The sequence below is a fragment of the Rhipicephalus sanguineus genome, chromosome 2, assembly GCF_013339695.2.
Source record: "Rhipicephalus sanguineus isolate Rsan-2018 chromosome 2, BIME_Rsan_1.4, whole genome shotgun sequence".
In the NCBI taxonomy this organism is placed as follows: domain Eukaryota; kingdom Metazoa; phylum Arthropoda; class Arachnida; order Ixodida; family Ixodidae; genus Rhipicephalus; species Rhipicephalus sanguineus.
The window spans coordinates 1-22,406 of record NC_051177.1 but is presented as its reverse complement, the minus strand read 5'-3'; the positions used below and the strand labels follow the sequence as shown (position 1 = coordinate 22,406).

The window sequence follows — 22,406 nt, the reverse complement described above, 5'->3', positions numbered from 1 at the left end:
ATCTTCCTTCCAAGCACACCTCAATCAACTAATTCACAGGAAAGACACTCAAGCGGAGACAGGAGACAAATGGAGCAGTCGCACCGAATCGCACAATGCTCGCCAGCCGACATCCAAATGGCACAAAGACTCCACAAAACATTCACTTCGCTAGAGTGGCTAACATCGCTGTTGAGATGATGATGATCATGATCGCAACCGCACGCATCGCCGCCTGGCAATTGCTAAAACATGGCGTCTACGACGTATTTCCGGTAAAAAAAAACATGGCCTTCGAGATCCGTACATCAAAACAAAAAAAATGCATGTTTTAGTTACAGCCTCCGAGATTCGCAACACCCTTTGCATATCTTGGAAGTCGCGGCCAAGTGTGCCAATTAACCTTGAAGTCGCAGACTGGCCGCACCAATTATCCGGTTAAATTTACATGTAAAAATTTGGGACCGCGCAAATAATACAAATTATCCGGGATTCCCAATTAACCGAGTACAAATTACCGAGGTTTTACTGTAGTGGTCACTCATCTGGCACTTTGTATCGCAAATCCATGCACTCTTGCCGATAGCTTCTGTAACCCTTTCGCTCTCTCATTTAGTTAACCGACCAATTTTTCGAAGCTGCTTGCAGTTAAGCGCCACACTGCTACAAGTGCTACCAAACTATGCTAGTGTTCTGTGGTGAAGCAAACTTGTGTTGAACCTGGTTATTCACTACACCATGCCACTGGTTTTGCTCAATTTTTAAAACACAAGGCAGGCGTGAATGGAAAACGTGGGAAACAACAAACAGATGTGCTGTATGTAATCCAGAACTTTGACACATTTCCAGCACTTAGGCGAAATAGGAAAAAATAAAAATGTGCAAACACCAACAAAGACTAGCCTAGCAAGCTGTTTCAAGTGCTGCAATCCAGGTCTTCCTTCCCTATGCTTTTGGGCTTGTGTTCTCGGGGCATGCAATGGTATTTTATGTTGCGCATTCGTGGAACTGAGTGGAGAACAAGCGTGGTTCAGTTCAATAAACATCTGGAATAACACACCTCAAGCTAGTTGGTTGAGGCGATAACAGCGCACACTTGACGACAGAGGGAACACAAAGTGGCTGTGTTCCCTCTGTCGTTAAGCGTTTTCGACTCGCAATAAACACCAACACTATGCACATAAAAGTTTTGATGGCAAGCCATAGAACGAGTGCAATAGCTTAACACTGATTGCGACAGGGCATTAAAGCGTCAATATTTGCCTTACCTGTGAATCGGGCCTTGCTCACAAGGGAGCCACAAGAGCAAGCAGAGATCCGTGTGTTCTCCAGGGTCACCACAACTGCCGGAGTGGCATCAGCGTCAAACAGCCGGCTGTTCGTTAGTGTCTGCATCAGATGGGAAAGAAGCACAACCACCTCTTAAAATTTGTGGCATTCTCTTTTATTTAAAAGACCAAAGTCCACATTAATTAGAACTGAGAAAAAATGCAGTGGTTTGCTAGTGACAAAATAATTGAGCTTACTCTGAACAATTTTTTGTAAGTGCACTCAACGTCACCACGATAGCTATATTGCACTAAAGTATACACAGCCTACTATCGGAATTATAGAAATTAAAACCACACAAAACGAGGACAGAGAAGTGACTCGAGACACACTTGTCTGCGGGCGGCACACACGTTAGGTGTCGTGGCATTTTTTTTCCGTCGCCGATGTGGTTGCTTATTCCAAAATAAAATTTTCTCCCCTTTTAGTTTCTATCGTGGCTTACCAACATGGCTGAACAGCTGAACTGCTATCACCAATGTTCAGGAGTAAAAACCTCACAAGGTCCTTTACGCATTCACCTAAGGCAACTCGAAGGCCAGCTCCTTCTTTTTCTTCTCGGTCAATCTGTCACCTCTTTGTCGATCCTCAAAGAGCGGAATGGCTCCTCAATTCTTTTTTTTTTTATTGCGATAGCAATTACATGTACACTCCTGACAGGTTTCTGCTGTCGCCGTGCTGCTGGTGACGAACGCGGCTGAAGCAGGCATGAAACGAGCTGGCCGTCTCCGTCACACGAAGGGCCCATGCGATTACATCACCCCACGTGCGAGGCCTGCCGTCGAGTGCTCATCAAACAGAGGAAATGCCCTCGTGTCTTTCGTAAGGAGCATGAAGGGACGCCAGGGGGGGAGGGGGGATGCATCGCTCGAAGGGCGCAGCCGCTGGCACGTGCACTTTATCGAAACTCGTAAACCTGCTGTGCTCTCAGCGCTTACTTTACATTTAGAGAACTTGCAGCACGAAAACCACTTCGGTCCCTAGAGGAGCCTTTATTCCCTAAAACCATCATTTTGCTGAGTTACGTGAGATCAGATCCAAACGAGTTAGCTGCTAGCCTTACTTTGCATAACAATACAATCTGTTGGTATTGCATTCATTGCTTCGCCTTAAGCAAAACTGTGATTTTTTTTAACCGTCAGCTATTGACAGTGGAAAGCAAGTGGAAGACGTATAACATGGCGCAGAGGCTTCACAGAGGACCTTCCTGGGGCCATCAGCGATGGGCCTGTTACTGACAGCAGTGCATATAAAACCGAAATGTGGCTGCGCCTACCAGGAGGCATGCTTTTATTAATGATATGACATTTAAAAAAAAAAAGCAAGTGAAAAAATTCGAATTGGGGCACTAGCACTTACGAGCTCGAAAGGTCAGGGCCTTTTAGGGGGTATTTACTGAAGAGCGATTACAAACACGGAAGTGCTCGTGGAAGGAATGACAAAAAACTCTACTGGATGAGTATCCGTAGATAAAGTATATTTGAGAAAAAGCGTCAACGCGTTCCCACTGTTCATGAGCTCTTCCATGGGCGCGAAGTGCGGAAAATTCTATATTCTTCCATATATCTATTGCTAGCGTTCCCCGATTTCATTCCGCGATGTCCGGAAACAGGAAACTGAAGTGACAGACATTTTAGCGGCACGCGTGCAGTTATTAGTGAACACTGCTTTAATTGCGTGCCATGCGATGCTTGAAACGAGCTACCAGCAGTATTTCTAGAACAGATGACACCCCTCCGAAGAATCGCCACCAAACTTTATCGCGACCAATTGGCGTAGACGTCACAAGCCTTTGCAGAGGGCGCATTTTGCTGTCGAGCCGACTTGCACAACAGATGATGCTACTTGGGATGCACGCACGAGCGCTGTTTACTCTGTGGAATAATGCTACGTCCGTGGTTGTGACTTTGATGGCCCATGTTTTGACGCACCGGCGGTGCCATTGCCGGTAATAGATGCTCCCAACTCTGGTGCAGTTTGGTGCAATTTCGGTCGACATTATCAGAATGGCGCAGTAAATCCAATTTGGCGCACTTTGGCGCAGGAGTGGCATCACTGGATATGTCGCGCAGTAATTGGCTCATGTTACTTGGAGCATTTTATATGAGCTTGCTTTGGCTATGCAAAATAAAGTAGGGCGCTAGTGGTGCGAAGACTCCCCTCTTCCTCATTTTCTCTGCACGCTCCCTCACTTGCTTTGTTCACGAGATTTAACGGGCCAAAATGACCCTTGCTGTGCGTGCTCACATCAGTGCGACTGATGGTTGTTATGAGCTTGCATTGTGCGTAAATCTCAGTTTTAATTATTCTTCTGCATCAACACCTTGCTCTGGCGGCTTTTCGTCAATAAAAATGTATTCTCAAACTTTATTTGTGTCTACCGCGTGCGGGAGTGGGCTGCTGCCACTCTCTAAAGGGCTGCTAACGCATATGCAGTTTGCAGCTTACAACCTCAACTTACCTCGCCATTATTCGCTAATCAGAAGCACACGAGAAACCGCGAGCACATGGTTTAGGTGACTGTGCCAAAACTCCCCTTGCACACAGAATAAAGCATCTGCATGTAGCGAAGGCCAACGTAATCTGTAACTAAATGCCACAATCAGCAGGCACGCTGTTATGCAGTTGCTTTCTCACTGCCTGCTTGCTTGCCTTCCATTTCGTGCACTGTAGGCTCTAACCATCTTTCCCATTCGATGCACAATGTGCCTAAACAACATTTATAAAAGCTTAGCTCAATCATTTCCGAGCCATTTATTTCATTTCCCGCTATCACATGTTTTTGGCGTCGCAGATCACGTCTTCCTGTATCATCTCGACCTTTACCTCAGCGTTTCAGCAGCCAGGAAACGTGCGGTGTGGCATGATTAAGCCATAAGTGGCCGAAGCTGCCCAATTGATGATGTTTTGTCGGCACTAGTGCTTTCCCACGTCGAGAACAGCAGAGGTCACTGGTGGCGCCAGACGGACATTATCCTTAGTTTTGACAACGAGTGTGCCCTACAAATTAATTATCACAGCCCAAAGCGCTTAGACACCCTTGGTCATAAAATGTGACACCATGAGGAGTTCTGGAAACTCATTCATGACAGCTGCGAAGAAGTGACAAATTGTGTGCGGCGCCGTTCAGTATAAACGTTTCGACTTGGTCTAGCTGTTCACTACACGTGATGCGCGCGGCCCATGGCTACGTCCAAGTATTCTGTGCCAATTATTTACGTGTTCACAAAAAAGAAGATTGCTGAGAAAAATATTTTCGTTGTGCAAATTTTTTTCCTTGCTCTTGTTGTTGTTGCCAACCTCCAGAAGATACTGTCATAGGCGGAGGATCTTCACAACACCTGCGAGGTCTGCTAGCATTGCATTACACGCCTCAAGAAAAACTGTCTAGATTTAACCGCGATGAGGTAGACCAGAAATTCCTTCAGGAGGAGGAAGCGATTGATATCTTGAACAGGCGTGCCCATCTTTCCTCTGATGATTGTGGGCGAGGTTGTAGGCTGCAAACTGTTTACACGTTAGCCCTTTAGAGGGCGGCAGCAACCCACTTTTGCACACGCTAGACACAAATAAAATCTGAGAACACATTTTTCTTGACGAAAAGCCACCAGAGCAAGGTTTTGCTGCAGCAGAATAATTAAAACTGAGATTTACGCACAATGCAAGCTGATAACAACCATCAGTCGCACTGAAGTGAGCACACACAGCAAGGGTCATTTTGGCCAGTTATATCTCGTGAACAAAGCAAATGAGGACATGTGATATTAAAACCGTGTGTTCATTCACATAAGCGCTCTTCGATAAAAAATTGTCGTCAAAACTGAGACTGGAGTTTTTTTTTTTTATTTTTTGAAAATGAACTTTTTTGAAAAAACTCGCTTCTTTAACTATTTTTTTTCTTTTTTCACGCTGCCCGTAGGAAAATGGTCTGTCGTATAAATGTTGCAAAGGCTCTTTTCTATATTTGACAATGTTTTGAAGTTTCTATTTGAAATACAGTGATGTGATTGACTGAAGCTGTTTTGGAGCAGGTTTTTGGAGCAGCAAAAAGTTCATTTTGGAGCAGGAAAAGGGGCTTTTGGAGCAGCCAAAAACGCGTTCTGGAGCAGGGAAAACTGCTTTTGGAGCAGCTAAAAGCTCACTGCCAAGCAGAAAAAGGGACCATATGAAGCAAAACAGTCAACTAAGGAGGAACTCTTTTGAAATTAAAAGTTCTGTCCAATAATGGGTGTTTGCATGACACCACTGGATCACCAAACAGCCTCATAAGTGTAAACGTTGACATTGCGGTCTTATCAGGCCCATAGCCAGCCAGCCCCCCCCCCCCCGAAATTTTGATGGAGGGGATGTTTTACCAAAAATAATGGAAATCAGAGTTATTCTCAAATAGTGAAGGTTTCCAGCACCTGCCCCCCCCCCCCTCGCGAAAAAAATCACTGGCTACGGGCCTGGGTCTTATAATGGCTTAGAGTGGCCACACAAACGCAGCTAGGGTTTCTCAACTACAGTAGAATCTCAGTGATACGAATCTGAAGGGGGAACGACAATATTCGTATCGCCTAAAATTTCGTATCATCAAAAAACCAGCTAAATCTGTTTCCAAAGAACGATATACGCACAAAGCATTTATTTCTGTCAAAAGAACTCGCGTATGACTTTATGGAACACACGTGAACGGACCAATAAGGGATGGCGCAGCTGGCTGCCGCGAAAGTGTGCGTCAAAGCTTCGCTTGAGGCCAACTGGTGCCAAAGTCCGCTCCACTATAGTGACAAGCGAAGATCGACACGAACCCCGAAAGGCTTCGTGCCTTTTTTTATGACTATATTGCCTTTAATCTATCGCTGCAGTATAGCCGCGTACCTTCGGAGCTCGTAGTCGCTATCGATGATAGTGTGGATAGCGACCGTGGTTTCGTGCGCAGCGGTTGCTGCAAACGGTAGTTCCGTTTTCAATTCTCGTGCGCTGGCCGCGCACGTGCCTTCAAAACTCAAAACTACGTCGTTTGTTGCTATCTACGATCGCATCTGCCGCGGTTTTGTCTGCAGCGTTTGTGGAAAGCAGCGTCGCTTTGACTGGGTGAGCGTTGGACGCGAGTGCACTTTCGGAGTTCCGTCAGTTTTGTCATTGCCATACACGATCGTGTCAAGAGCGACTGCGGTTTCATCCTCCGCGGTTGTGGCAAACGATAACCACAGTTCCGACAGTGTGTGAGCTGGCCGTGCGGGTATTTCTGAAGCTTCCAGTATTCTGCTCTCGGCCGTCGCTCGACGAATTCGGTAGCAACACATGAAACACATAACCTCTAGAAAACGTCTTTAAAACCTTTATTAACCTCTATAAAACGTTTTGTAAAGGTTTCGTGTTTCGTGGGAAAGTTGGTATCACCCGCCGCAACGCGGAAAAGTGTTTGGAACATCTGAATTTCGGCCCATTCGACACAGTGGAATTCGGCTGGGGAATTTCACGAATTCGTATCAGCCGGTTACGTTTACATCAACGCCTCCTAAATTGGTTTCCTATGGGTTCGCAAAAAACCTGGATCGATTAGGTTAGACTTTTCAATGTGGATAGGTCACGCACAGAAATTTCGATGTCCGGGAGATTTTCCTGCCAACCGTACACACGTAAGAAAAGGTCGAAATCGGGGAGTCTCCCGGATTTCGGCATCTATGCACCATAGGAGGCTTTCGTTCGTTTGCAGGAAAACTGTTTAGCGATTTCGGAGTCCGCGAACATCCTCGGAAATAGATGTGGCCGTATCTGCCCAAGAGTCTCTCTGCACGAACCACACGGTCGCCCGAGAGCGTAGCTGAACACTGCGAGAAGTCCAAATACGTCTGACACGCAGGTTTTTGCGGAGTTTTCAGTACACCTGTTGAATCCCGGTGCTGCTTCGTGGCCTCAATGTGCCTCTTAATTTCTTGTAGCATGCCGCTTCATCGCTGCAAAACCATGCTGTTCGCAGTTAATGGTCTGACTGCAGACAATACAAAATCCACTGCCATCGCTGCCTTGGCGACGCCAAGATGATATAGTGTCACCATTTTCATCCATCTTGTTCAGGATGTCGACGCTGAACTTGGTGGAATGACCTGAGGCTCTGAGACGGCGAGACACGAACAATGCGAAAAGCAATTCCCCTCAAGAAACGTGTAGCGATACGCGTTTTGCTAATCCCGCCGAGGACGGAATAGTCTTTGTTGCTAGACGTTCCACGGCGAACCTATATAGTTTGCCACGACTTTTGCTCCCCGACTGCGTTCCGTGAAAATCCTCAAACACGAAGCTGCCAATTAACTGCGCCATCTTGCCAGCTTTTCGGTTTGCGATAACTGCGGTTAGGATGTTATGTCTGTCCTGTAGCTACCCCTAACCGTGGTTAGCCGTAACCGTAGTCAGCTTAACCAAGGTTAAAGGTATAACAATGGTTTGAGCAGCGGAACGTAAAAAAAAGGGGTAAGAAGATGGCAGACAAGGACGTCGCTGTACTAACAACTGAAATTTTATTTCTATGTTGCTGCGGCGGTGCGGTCACACCAGCTCGCGGCGAGCCGCTCCTTCCAAGGTGCATTTTTGGGTCACGCCAGTTTACAACAGTCTGGAGAGGATTATGTCGGCCCCCAAAAGCCTGAGCAAGCCAAACCAATGCTTAACGAGCCTTTCCATCAATCAGCGTCCGGTGAGGTCCGCCAGAAAGCACCGGGCGGCGTGCCGCGAAAAATAATGCACGAACCCATTCCTCTCGCGGCACGAAAATTATGCCGCGCGGCAGCTTCAGAGTCTCGCGTTTTGCCGGTGCACGTTTTGACGCTAGTGAGCTTATCGTTTGGCGCAGATTTGGCGCAGAAAAGCGCAGATGTAGCAGGATGTAGCAGGTTTCACGTCTTGGCGCAGTTTGGCACAGCTATCACATCACTGGAAATAGGAAAGGTCCCAAGGCGCCTCAAACTTAGCACACTTTTTTTCTTTCAGCCGTGTTTGCCATTTTTTCACATTTTCTTCCTTTTGAGGACGGCATAAAAAAAGCATGGATGCAATTCACAGTAACGCGTATTAAAACCAGCAAAAGAATTTTTCGGCACATCATTTATAGTTCGCGTTAAATTCGGCTGCGAAATCTGAAAACATTTCAGTGAGCAAAAACAGGAGGCCCGCGCCGCCACCTTCAAATATTTTTTTGGCGCGCTGGGAGCATTTCTTGGAAATAAAACTTTTGGTTCTGTGCACTTTGAATGTGCCCACATAACATACAAAAAACCAAGGCAAAACAAAAATATCGAACGGACAGGCCCATGTTCGATCTCTCGTGAAATCACCCAGAAGATGAAGACGATGACGAAGAGAGCGTTAGCCGGTTCATGATCATGTTTTTTCTGGTGACACTGCACGAACTATGCCGAGTTACAACAGCTTTGCTGTTAAAGGACTAAATGCCCGCGCATGAAAAATATTACAATACTCTGCGGCACAATCAACATCATCACTGAGCTCTTGTCAGTATCTGTTGCACGTGCCATTTGGGATCACTTCTAGGAATTAAGAAGTTGAAATACCTCCAGCCACAAATTCTTGGAGGAAACCCGACGTTTCGAGACCGGCTTGGTCTCTTCTTCAGGGGTGACTGTGCTGATCAGGGGGGCTTCGTCGCAGCTTGTTTTTGGCTCCGCCTTTCTCTTTCCCTCACGTTCCGGAGGCCGTGCACGTAGATCGGAGGCATTGTTCCGAGGGACCGGTTCACATTCGCAGGTGTGTTCTGGATGTGCCACGACTCGAGTAAGAGCCTCCTTCCCAGATTCCTTTCCGTTTCTATGATGGAAGCGCCCTCGAAGTCAATTTTGTGGTCGTGCTTCTCGCAATGCTCTGCAAGGGCACTGCGTTGTATTTCAAACTTTCTGACGTCGTTTTTGTGTTGGCGCATTCTTTCCGGGAAGCACTTACTCTCGCCTATGTAGCTCGCTGGACAGTCAGCACATGACACTTTGTAGACCACACCCTGGTGTTGCTCCCGGGATGGTCGATCTTTCGGCCGCGGTAGTAAGCGAGCGAGCGTTGAGGCCGGCTTGTGAACCACCGTGACCCCAGCTTTTCCGAGAACCCTGGCGAGCTGTTCGCTAGTTCCCGGAACATACGGGATGACGACTCGTTGGGCTGGTTTCTTCGATACCATTGTATCCGGTGGGGTGGCCAGCGTGGGAGGAGGGTCACGTGTGTCGTTCGCAGATGCGTCTCCGCGGTGGGGAAGCTGATCTCTCGGCATGCGGCGTGCCACACGGCGGATGAAAGCTGTCGTGTATCCGTTCTTTCTTAACTCGGCCACGACCCTCTCTTCTTCTCTCTTTCTCTCTCCTTCTGATGTGCAAATGGCTCTTGCTCGTGAAAAGAGTGCCGACACCACGGAAGCTTTGTGGGCAGTGGGGTGACTCGAGGTGAAATGCAAATACCTGCCGGTGTGCGTTGGTTTTCTGTACACCGAGAAGGTCATGCGTTCGCCTTGTCGTCGTACTAAAACATCGAGGAACGGTAGCGCTCCGTCTTGTTCTCTTTCCCCCGTAAACTGGATTGCTTGGTCGACGGAGTTAAGATGTTCGAGGAAGCTGTCTACCGCTGTCCTCTTTATGATGCAGAAGCAGTCGTCCACATACCTCACAAATACTTTCGGCCTTTCAATAAAGGAACGCAGTGCCGCCTCTTCTACGTGCTCCATTGCGAGGTTCGCAGCTGTAACGGAGACGGCTGCTCCCATCGCGGTCCCGTTGGCCTGTCTGTAGAAGTCCCCGTTGACACTAAAGTATGTTCCCTTGAGGCAGTACTCCAGTAGGCGGCACAGCTCATCGGTGCTCAGGCAGGTTCTTTCACTCAGGAGTTCGTCGTCATTCAAAGCTGCCCGTGCGCAAGACACCGCTAGTGTTATGGGCACGCTGGTGAACAGGGACACGACGTCGAACGAGACGAGGCACTCATCACTGCTCACGGTCACTTCCTTCATGCGCTCCACGAAGTGGCTGGCGTTGCGTATGTGGGTTGGTGTTTTTCCCACGAGCGGCGCCAGAGTCCGGTGGAGATATTGGGACAGCGCACGGAGTGGAGAAGATGTAAAATCCACGATCGGACGGAGCGGGATGGTGGGCTTATGGATCTTTGGAAGCCCGTAAAATCCTGGTGCAGAGCCGTTCCTGCAGATGAGCTGGAGATAGATCTTCAAAAGACACCAAGAGGCAAGAACCATACACGACAGCTTTCATCCGCCGTGTGGCACGCCGCATGCCGAGAGATCAGCTTCCCCACCGCGGAGACGCATCTGCGAACGACACACGTGACCCTCCTCCCACGCTGGCCACCCCACCGGATACAATGGTATCGAAGAAACCAGCCCAACGAGTCGTCATCCCGTATGTTCCGGGAACTAGCGAACAGCTCGCCAGGGTTCTCGGAAAAGCTGGGGTCACGGTGGTTCACAAGCCGGCCTCAACGCTCGCTCGCTTACTACCGCGGCCGAAAGATCGACCATCCCGGGAGCAACACCAGGGCGTGGTCTACAAAGTGTCATGTGCTGACTGTCCAGCGAGCTACATAGGCGAGAGTAAGTGCTTCCCGGAAAGAATGCGCCAACACAAAAACGACGTCAGAAAGTTTGAAATACAACGCAGTGCCCTTGCAGAGCATTGCGAGAAGCACGACCACAAAATTGACTTCGAGGGCGCTTCCATCATAGAAACGGAAAGGAATCTGGGAAGGAGGCTCTTACTCGAGTCGTGGCACATCCAGAACACACCTGCGAATGTGAACCGGTCCCTCGGAACAATGCCTCCGATCTACGTGCACGGCCTCCGGAACGTGAGGGAAAGAGAAAGGTGGAGCCAAAAACAAGCTGCGACGAAGCCCCCCTGATCAGCACAGTCACCCCTGAAGAAGAGACCAAGCCGGTCTCGAAACGTCGGGTTTCCTCCAAGAATTTGTGGCTGGAGGTATTTCAACTTCTTAATTCTTCCACCCAGCCAGACAGACTTCTGTCGAAATGTTTACATTTAACTTCTAGGAATACATCAGTCCCTAATCTTTCCACTTCAAATGCACAATCTTGGAATGCAAGCACGACAGCAAAGCAAGTAGGTCACAGACTGCATGCCGCCATGCTGGCTGATTTGGTCACGAGGTTTTTGGTGGATTACACTTGACGACCAATCTCTACTGTCCCCTCAATACAGCCAATGGTTGGCCAGGCTGACAAGCTGCTCAGCGGTCACCATAGGGAACACAAGCTCAAGTTTGCGGCGCGACGACAGCGCCGCGATGGCCGCGCTGCGGCTCTGTCGGAAAGCTCTGGAGTGCATGCGCGGCCGACTCAGCCCCTTTCACGGTAGCGGTAGCGCACGTGCACACGCGTTCTTCTGTCGGTGCGGGTAACTGGGGGGCCGTCAGCTCGGCACGTTGAAACGAGAGGCTTGCTGTGCAAAGCTGCGCATTTCCGCGATGGCAGAAGCGACCCCGCAGAAGCGGGGTCGCTTCATACTGCGCCACAATGGAAGACGAATGCACACGAGAAAGATTACACGAAACACAAGCCCCGTGTTTCGAGTAATCTTTTTCGTGTGCATTCGTCTTCTCTTGTGGCGCCGTTTCGGCAGTACGAATCCGTACCAACTTGCCCAATTGTCAGTCCTCCTAAGCATTAAATTATTTCACCCTCGGCAACTTACGAAAGGACTCTCACGTGATACGAAACTACGGCATCATTTAGGCACTAGTGTGGACCCAAACGTGATGCCCTTTTTTTTGACTTAGGATAAAGTCCCTCACAAACACTTACTACTGCTGAAGACGATTAAATCTCGACTTTCTTGTCTTTAACCCTTTCAGCCCTGAATTTTTTTTAACGGGTAGATAATTTTTTTTCTTCTTGATATTGCTTTTTATGACCTCAAGAGCACGAAAATAATATTTTCTGAGCATCCCATCAGTGTATGAGAAAAATAGCGTCATGTCCTAAATATAGGACACCAGGGCTTAGAGGCTGTGAAAGGGAATATGGTGAATTTCAATATTGCTATTTATTTTACTGTGTTTACACCTGAAATTGTTTTGAAGCTAGCATACCAGCAACCATATATGGGTTACTGCGTCTCAAAGGTCCAAAAGCAAGTTTTTGCACTTGTGGCACAGTGCTCTTCAATGCACTTGAATGGCCATTATCTAATTATTGGACGCCTTGTAAGATCTAGCATCATAATAAGTTGCCGAATCCTCTTTTGGTGTGCCGCAATTATTGTCGCCCGTGCCTGCATGGGTAAGCTGATGGAACTGCACTTCATCCTCGTTATCTTCAAGCCCTCTCATGCGCCATTCTTACACTGCACAAACGTATTCGGATCATTTATTTACAATCTCGCTGTTGGGACCCCCTTGCGAATTAGCAAGAAATGCAGGCTGATTTCCCGAGGAGAATAACAAGAAATTGGAAGCAGACACAAGCGCTACGGCTCGGCTCATCATGTAATGCATTCAAAGATCTCACAACCATTAAGCCCTGGTGTCCTATATTTAGGACATGAAGATTTTTAATTGCAGCGGCCTAAGCGGGAATGTTAGGGAAGGTCCCTTTTGTAAATAAGTCATCAAGCACTTTAGAAACAACATAGAAAATTACGATAGCTACAGAGAAAATAGTTATTCAGTAAAATGCCATCAAATATTTGGTTCCGGCGTTTGTCGTCTTTTTCACCTTCCGCCATCTTGTTTTCGACATTGCAGAATTCCGAGGAAGACGATGATAAAAAAACCACTACCTATGTTTGCACAGGTGTATTGCGGATACCACACACACATTTTTGAATTTTGTAGTTGTTTATGTGACAATTTATAGCAATTTTTCTTCGTGTCCTTTTTATAGGACGCCAGGGCCGAAAGGGTTAATTTGCAAGAGCTCGTGACAGGTCCTCACAACCTTTCAGTGTAACGTAAGAAATACCACGAGGCGCACTTCTGGGTCCCGTACTATTTTTAATTTATAGACGCAACAATATTTCATCAAACATTCGCCTGCCAACCGAGTTTCAGATAGAAATACTTTCCAGCCCGACTCAATGAGTGGCGTCATAAATGGCTCGCGATCTTAACATTACAAAAGTGCACTTGTTTCCTTTGACAGACGCCAAAGCTATCCCACCACAATCCTGAATGTCCCCGCATCTCGGCACTAACATTTCCCCGTGCCATGTTGTTTTCCGGCCTGCTTCTTGGCCACCTGAAGTCAGTACAGTATACTGCGACATCGCCTCATTCACTGCCGACTGGGCTAGCTGGATCATCTTGTTCGTGGGGGAAGGCACGGTGGCACAAGAAAAGCCTTGTCTTCACAGAAGCTTTCAGCTAACCGGCTGGATGTAGGTGCACAGGCTGCAGTATGCTACCAGCTATATCACTATCGATAAGGAATGCCACTCCTAGTTATCTTCTGTCAACTAAGCCACGATTGGCCATGCGTCCTATAGGTGGCATCACCGTTGCTCCTTCAGTGTGGAAGAGTACAGGGTTGCTCTTCCTATATACTGGTCCATACCCATAGAAAACGTTTCAATTCCCATGGGGAGGTTTTGTTCAGTTCCACATTGTCGCACGCATTGCACAGAGCCAGGGACTATCTCGGCGACACGGTGCCGAAACTGCAAGGCGCCTTCCAGTGGGGTTCCTTCCAGGTGCCTTCCAAGTGTGCTACAGCAAGCATTTCGATGATGGTGGGTGTAAGCAATTGCTGGCAAAAAGTGTTGATGAACTGTAAAATTTCACAACATGTTTCTCAGTCTTAGTCTGCAATCTGTGCATTCATGGGAGTGCACTTTGTGCGTGAACCTTCGTGCAGTGCATGAAAGTTAGTGGTGGCTTAGCCAGTCATGATTTGCTTGTGCTTTCACATATTTCCACAACTAAATAAATTCATAGAGTAACAGGGAGCTGAGCTAGTTGGTAAGTATTCATTCTAAAAAGACAGGGCGTGTTTGCACGCCCTGTCTTTTTAAAATAAATTGAGTCTCCAATCATGCATTTTGTTACATATCCTCGACGTGCCACCTTCGCAGCAAATCCAAGGCTTGTTAGCACTAGCTGCGAGTCCTTTCCATGGTAAATAGAAGCACCTAACACATGTCGAGTTCACGCTGTTTAGCGAGCCAGAAACTGACGACAGAAGGTATAAGCTATGAATGAGCTAGTTGTTCTCTCTCTCTTTTTGAAGAATGCTTCTTACAGAAAGGATTGAGGCCTGATGTGACGGCAACCTTGAACTTGCTGCAGCGTAGATTTGATTATCAGAAGATGCCTCACAAGTTGTGATACAACAAATCACGATACACGCTGCAACCAACCACATAGGAATATAAGGAGAACTTGTTCTTGGCCTAGTTCTGAAGGGAAGCAGACAGAAGAAGATGCCTCTGTCTTCCGTCTGGGTCCTTGTAGCGGCAAGTATGCTACAACAATATCTGGAGGATTTACATTTCAAATGTAACTTCACATTGATCATTGTGACAACGCAACTGATTGTATATTTACCCACCCCTTATGTAATACCCTTCTGGGGGTCTTTAAGAAAATAAAAATGAATGAATGAATGAATGAATTGTCCTGCAGGCAGTGCGTCAGAAATTTTGTGAAAAGTGATAAGAGTGGCAACTAGAGCTGTTTATATTAACGCAATTGGACTATCGTGTGCCTGTCACACAGGCCATTGTGAAGACGGCATTCTCGGCACTGAGATTTGTTTTATCAGAACAGCGGCCTTCGCAAATCAGAGAGTGCACTCGATGATGGGTTGCTTCTGAGACTATGCTCACACACAAAGCGCTGAGCGTACTCAGAAAACTCATAATTGCCTTTTGAGAAATTTCAATCATTCAATCAGCTACGCTACAGAGTACAGTGTACTGTAATTTGATCACACATTTAAAGTAAATGGGCAGGATTGGCAAAAAGGCATTAAAGAAGGCCTTTTTAAAATTAAATACTTAGAAGGGTGCTTAGAAATACTTAGAAGGGTGCTGTTTTGCGCTAGTTGGTAGGAATTCATGGTATGGTTACTTGAGCTCCTCTTAAGAACGTGAGAAGAGCGTGTTTTACCCATGTCCCATTATGAACCGTTCCGGAACAGAAACGGAACAGAACTTCTTGCGGTGGAACGAAACTAAAACCGAAATGAAAAACATTTCGTTCAGACACCCCGCCTGCAGGCCATGTGCAGTTCAATTCTGCTATTTTTGTCTCATTGGCCAACTACAGTCCGAACCTCTGTGAGTTTTCACTGAGCCCGGACAATTGCAGCACAAAGGCAATACAGTAGAACCTCGTTGATACGTTTCCAAAAAAATCACGAAAGATAAACGTACGCTCCGAATCCGGTAAAAATTGAGGCTGACAAGCCCATATTGAAGTGACGGGCAAAAAACACTTGTTTCTCAAAAATCATGAAAGGACTCTTCGATTTTCGAACTTCTGGCATATCGATGGCACCCAGAGGTCAGCCACTGTCATGAGTAAAGGGGCACGGGGCGCGTGCCGGACAGCGCAATGCGTCGATGGTGTGCGGGGAATGGAAAAGTACCTGATGGTGTGCACCCCCGCCACGTAGACGCAAGCCATTGGCCGGCGAAAGGCGCGTGCCACGCGACCCGAACTGAGGTGCGGAACCCCAGAAGAGTTGGGCATTGTTCGGTGGAGTCGTCGAGGAGCAAGGTGGTGGAAGCCAGCGTCGCGTCCGCGACGGGAACGGCAGGGCTGAGTTCTGGAGGCAGCAGCACGAGAAGCTCGGGAGGGTGGCCGTCGACCTTGGCGTCATCGAAGTGAGGAGTCTGTAGGAGTAAAGCATAGCCTGTAGGCTTTGCGATTTGTTAGAGATTGCGCGCTATAGCGTCACTTTTTCTAACGTTACATTTTGATGTAAATTTTTTGGTGTTAACTTCTTGTTTGCAGTGTTGTGGTTCATAAAGTGTGTTTGCAGTGACGCCACGGTCTCCCGCCTCACTCACTCTCCCAACTCCATCACACATTGCAAGCGCTCCCGAGATATGTGACATAATAAGTGGCAATGTGTGATGGAGTTGGCGTGGCGTCACTGCAAACACACTTTATAAACCACAACACTGCAAACAAGAAGTTAACACCAAAAAATTTACATCAAAATGTAACGTTAGAAAAGTGACGCTATAGCGCGCAATCTCTAACAATCGCAAAGCTACAGGCTATGCTTTACTCCTACAGACTCCAAAGTCTGGCCACTATGGCGCCTCAGTCTCGCTACGCGAATCGAACGTTCTTACGGTTCGTGTTGCCCGTCGCCTCGATTCGATGCGAAGATCGACGCCCTGCCCAGTCGTCGCAGCTGCTGTCGACATCTTGGGGTCGTCGTCGTCGATCCGCCGCGTCGCTAGTCTTCCTCGTTGCCGGTCCTCCGGCCCTTCGTCGAGAACATCTGTCTCGTCCAGTTAGGCCTAACTCCTGGCCTCCCCTTGGTGCCACCGGGTCGAACTGTCGACGTGGCTCTCCGGTGATTGTCGGTGGGTCGCCGTCGTCTTGCCGAGCTGTGGTAGTGCTGCAGGTGCCACGAGAACTGCGTGCTGAGGCTGCCGCAAGCCCAGGACGCCTCGCTCGGTAGACCCCGAGGTCGACGGCCACCCTCCCGGGACATGCACAACGCTGCCTCCAGAACTCAGCCCTGCCGTTCCCGTCGCGGACGCGACGCTGGCTTCCACCACCTTGCTCCTCGACGACTCCACCGAACAACGCCCAACTCTTCTTCTGGGGTTCCGCACCTCAGTTCGGGTCGCGTGGCACGCGCCTTTCGCCGGCCAATGGCTTGCGTCTACGTGGCGGGGGTGCACACCATCGGGTACTTTTCCATTCCCCGCACACCATCGACGCATTGCGCTGTCCGGCACGCGCCCCGTGCCCCTTTACTCATGACAGCCACCTAGTTACGGTCCTGACAGTAAACAACGTCGTGGTCACGTGTGTTGAAATCCCAAGCTATCCCGGATATTGCAAAATCGAACGCCAAGACAAACCAGCGTAAACGTAAAGAAACGCTACCGCCGTGGCAGAATACAAAACATTGCGTCACATGATCGAGCGTCAGTTCTTTCTGCACTGCCGCTTGGAAATATGTGGCTAGGTTTGCCGAAGAGCTGAAGCGATATTGTCGAGCATACGCAATTGGGATACGATCTAGCGCGATTCACCTCGTCCGTAAAGAAAACTACCGCGCCCCTAATGGCTTAACAAGCTCAACTCTGTGCACTCCATCTAACAATAGCGGTACAACACGATATGCAAAATCTTGTGAAAGTGATAAGCGTCCTTGAAAGCGACAGCTACTCGCGGCTATTGCATACTACGTCGCACACACGTGCTGACCAGTTTGCGTTCTGTCTTGACTTGAGACATGCGGCGGTATGTTCGCCGCCACTCGTAATCACACCGTCTCGCACGGCGCAACGGGCTTTGAAAGATAACGCCACGCGTAATGGCAACCGAAGGTGAAGTCCCCAAGTGCCCCCATTGCGATCTGTCGAGTCCTCAAAAAGAAGGCGTTTAGAGCACATAGTCTCTTTTTGGCGTTTCATAGCCAGAAACCTTCCCGATATCTTCCAGAACAAATTTGTCTTGGCAGGTTCTGGCTACCCCGGGGGTAGGCAGGATCGTACAGCCAGAGAAAAACGAACAACGACTGGAAGTGTGTCACGCGATGCGTGGAGCAACCCAAAAACGAACGTGCTCTGGGAGAAAAGTGTGGAGGAAATGACATCTTATCAGCCGTATACACTGTGCACAATGTAGGCGTTGCTATGGTATGTGGCACGGTGTGTTGTGTAGTGGCGGCAGCATGTGCGTTCCGTAGGCCTCGTACCGAACCGTGGCGGACTGGAGGAACGACAGCCTCCATTTATTCCGTGTGAAGATTTTGACAGCCAGCAGTGCCGCCTGCCTTCGGGCCGGTGTGTGGCTGACAGAGAGCTGAAGCAATGGCTGAGAGGGCGATTGAGCAAAACAGAGAAGGTGCGGAGGGGGAAAATTAGGCACTGCGGAAAAGCCGCCATCGCCGCCCAGAGGCATGCGCCTTAGTGCTTCACAAGTACACGAGTGGGCTCTTTTCGTACAGCTGAATGAGAGTTTCCGGCTGCAGAACGTATCATACAACTGCAGTTTCCCACGATGCTGAACGTTGCTGCCGAATAATCGTATTTTCGGGGAACGTATTACATGTAGCTCTATTGGGTTAGTTTTTGTTTCCATGTTTGCGAGCGCAGGAGCCGGGAAATCGTATCAACGAGGTTCTACTGTATTATTAGAGTAGCAGGTGGAAGAGACTGCCCGGCATTCAGTGCAGTCCGCCACACGACACACTGCTCCGAACACAAGCAAAAATTCATATTTGAAGAAAGAAACCACAACACAGAAACGAAAGGGACAGGACAATGCGCTACTAGCAACTCAAGTTCAATGGAAACCACAGAAAAATATATACATACAGTACAAAAAATAACAAGATTAAAGAATCATGCAGCTACAGAATAAGTATGCAATGACAAAAAACGCCAAGCATATTTACGCCAACAGATTACATGACATCAAGGTACTATTCCGCTTTGCGGCTAGATAGCGCCACCGATGGACAGCTGATGCATGAAGTACTGTGTGTGCATATCTTTCTGCTTTCGATTAAAAGTCAGTTGCTAGTAGCACGTTTTCCTGTCCCCTCTCTATGTTGTAGTTTTTTCACTTACTTAGCATTTACAAAAAAAGCTATGAACCCTTCCTCTCAGTGGAGGGAATCTTATCGGGAAGTTAGCTAAGTGAAGGGCAAGGGTAGAGTCTCAGCATCGAGCGGCCGCTGCTGCGGGTTTGTCAAGCGGCTGATAGCAAGACAAAGCTTGCTGAACCCGTGACACCTGGCTGCGCACTTGGTGTGGAGCTGCTGATTAGTGATTATGTGACGTACAAGTATTTTGAACAACTTATATCCGAGTTTCAGCACATAATGAACGACGTGGCCGCTAGGCTGACTTGGTCACATTTGACGCCTTAGAACTTGTTAGCAACCAAAATAATGCGTTTTTTATGCAGAATGGTAGATGACGTCCTTGACTTCAATCAGAGGGATTTTATAAAAAATTAAAAATGGCCTTTTTGAGAAAATTATTTTCAAAGTTCGGCCTTTTGGTAAATCACTTCCGTTTAAGCCCTATAATCGAGTAAAATGGAGCACGATATAAAACCACGAAATTATTTTAAAAGAGAGCGAAGGTATCAAAGTTAGTATGTACCGATTTTTATTATCCTCACTTTTATTTGTTTGCAGCAATAAATTCCTGAATTACAGGTATTTTGCGCGATTTGCCAAGTTTGTGATTTTTTTCTTCAAAAGTGCTTCGACAAGCAAGAGAAATAATAGACTCATTAGATTGTATATCACTTATTCTTTGAGGAGAATAATATTGTGACCAAGAAGTGCACCGTTTTCTCCCTAGACGCACTCAAAATTCAGAAATTGCGAAATTGGCGGAAAAGGGCTTTTTGCGGCCAATATTTATATATATTTTTTTCAAGCGAACAAATTTTTTTTTTGCGAAACTAATTTCAAAAACATTGTTCTGGATGTAATGCCTAGACCTACAGTAAATTTCATCAAAATCGGGAATGGTGACCGGGACCTCGTGTTCGATCTTATCTGGACACACACAGCAGCTTGGCGCAGGAAAACGAAATCGTATCAAAAATGTGCAATATCCGCAGCTGTCTTACCCCTGCTATTACATCCCTCCAGTTCCTCAAACAGAGATCATAGACTTGCCTCTCGAGGTGATGGTTTAACTTTAAGCTGAAAAGCGAGCTGCCATCTCCAAGATCCTGACCAGTGACATGGTGGAGGGTGCTAAGGGTCCGGACAGGCCGCCAAAGGAATTTGAAGCTGGCAACATTTATGGCCTTCCAACATCCGATAGTGGTACATGAGCTGAGTAATGTCACCATTAAAACTGCAAACTGCTCTTCACTGCTCTTGTGTGGTTGGAGGCACAAAGCTGTCGTATCACCAGCAAATTGCAAAATTATGTTGAGGAAATTATGCTGCTGTCTTCAGTAAATATGACATCAGGGCAGCACTCCCTGAAGCTGCTCCAAATGGCATCTTTCATTCAAAGACATCGGGGTTGCACAAAGCATCTCACTTCGTGGGTGTTACTGATAACCAGCAACATACTTGTTACACAGTGGGAATAGAACCCTCGTGTGCAAAACACTGTCTAGAGAAAAACTGTGCCATAAGCGGCCTGTTTGTAATAAAATAATTGTATTCTCACCACAGGCTTCCTCATCTGCAAGTCAGGAAACTTTACTCAAAATTAGAGAGGGCCACCAAGCTCGCTCAGTGTGCACTAGGAAGCTTGTGCCATGTCTGACAAAGCAATAAAACACTGGCTTGTGCTCCTTTCGCGGTTAGATCGCACTTTACCCATGCTTATGGTGAGGGCCTACTGCAGGGCTGCACTCACCCCTTTGTTGAGAGGCATGCAAATGCCCAAGTCCTGAACTGTCAGCTGGAGGAGAGTGTGCCCAGTGCTTGGCTACTCAGCGAGGAAACTGAGGCACCCGCTCAAACAGCTGCTGGGTGGCTGCAGCACCTGCACAAGCAATAATCAAGAACATCACCTCCACGAAGAAGTAAGCGACTGGATGGTTGTTTATGCACTATGCTGGCAGAGACAGCGTGAAGACTTCTACTGTACCCTTCTGAGATATCATTCACTGCTGATTGACAATGTGGCTGAAGCATCACTGACCCATAAGAGAATGTAATCAAATAGGATTAGAGCAATTTTCGGAGCAGGAAAATGCAAATGTAGAACAGGTTACGGAAAAGAAGAAAACATTTCTGAGCACCAAATCCTAAATTTGGAGCAGTATAAAAAAAAGAAAAAAAGCTTACTTCTGGGAGAAGAAAAAAAAAGGGGGGGGGGGGGTGATCCTTCTATCATGGGAATATCGGTATAACACGAAAGTGAACCGTGTCTTGACAGAGTACTAGTTGACATATGAGAGCTTGCACAAGGTCCTATTGGTGTTTGACAGCTTGACGTGGATGCATCCAAGTTGGCGCCTAGTGGCACATCTCCCTCCCACTGACTAAGGTCCTCTGTGGCAGCTGAAGCAGCTAACGTACACCTTGACCACACCTGGACACAGCGTGTGGTGACTCCCACATAGCAAGCACACACTGGTACTCGATATGCCGTCATTCAAAGCGTCATCATTGAGGAGAGAAATGCCCGGGTGTGTGCTCCCTAGTAGAGGCTGTGCTCATGCATATAGTACCAAAGGAACATGAGAGGCAGAGTTCAGCCGTGAACACGCGAGGCGGTCCGCTTCCTGTCAGTGTGTCTCTTGCTGCACCAAAGCACTCACCTGCGTGACATCCACCCCCTTCAATGTCCCTGCTTTCTGCGGCGCCTAATGCAGCAGCAGTTTTATTACTCAGTGAAGGTGCATTTGTGAAGCCTCCTGCACATGCGTTATGGTAGAGTGCTGGCTAAAGTGCCCGGCACGTATTGCCGCGGACCGAGAGGTTGTAGGTTCGACTTCCCAGGTCGTCTGACTCGACGAAACTTTTTCTTCTAGTTTTTCTTTTCTTTGTCGTCTGTTCGTGTGCCTTTAATCGACGTCACTTTCGTGATGGAAATGATGTCTGTGAAGTCTTGATGAACTTGGGCATAAATAACTTTCGTGTCAAAATTTACAAATCCATGTTCCCATGCTTACCACTAAAGGGGTCACTACACTGACACCCAAGTCAAAATGATTAATCGACCAGTGTGCATTTCCCGAAAAGCCAGAAAACCTTTTGCACTACACTGTGTGGTCAACCTCACTGCTAGTGGGGGGAGGTGCAGTTAACCTTGAATCGTGTACAAGTATGGCTCAAGTGGCCGCACTTGTCTAACTACAGTAAACACTAGTTAATTCAAAGTCACTGGGACTATGAAAAACTTTCGAATTACGCGGGTTTTCGAATTAACGAAACATACAAAAAGCGGGATTGCAAGGAACTTTGAATA

The 22,406-nt window shown here is 47.7% G+C and overlaps 1 protein-coding gene across 1 annotated transcript in view; it reads right to left on the bottom strand.

Moving 5' to 3' along the window:
* LOC119383923 (transmembrane protein KIAA1109) overlaps positions 1–20,893 on the bottom strand; it is a 199,247-nt gene extending 178,354 nt beyond the window's left edge. The window contains exons 1-2 of the mRNA XM_037652194.1: positions 20,847–20,893; positions 1,248–1,368 (exon numbers count right to left, since the gene is read on the bottom strand). Of these exons, the coding sequence (XP_037508122.1) occupies positions 1,248–1,368; positions 20,847–20,864 (139 nt within the window). The 5' untranslated portion in view covers positions 20,865–20,893. The remainder of the gene's footprint in view (positions 1–1,247; positions 1,369–20,846) is intronic.
* Between the last annotated feature and the right edge of the window lie 1,513 nt (positions 20,894–22,406).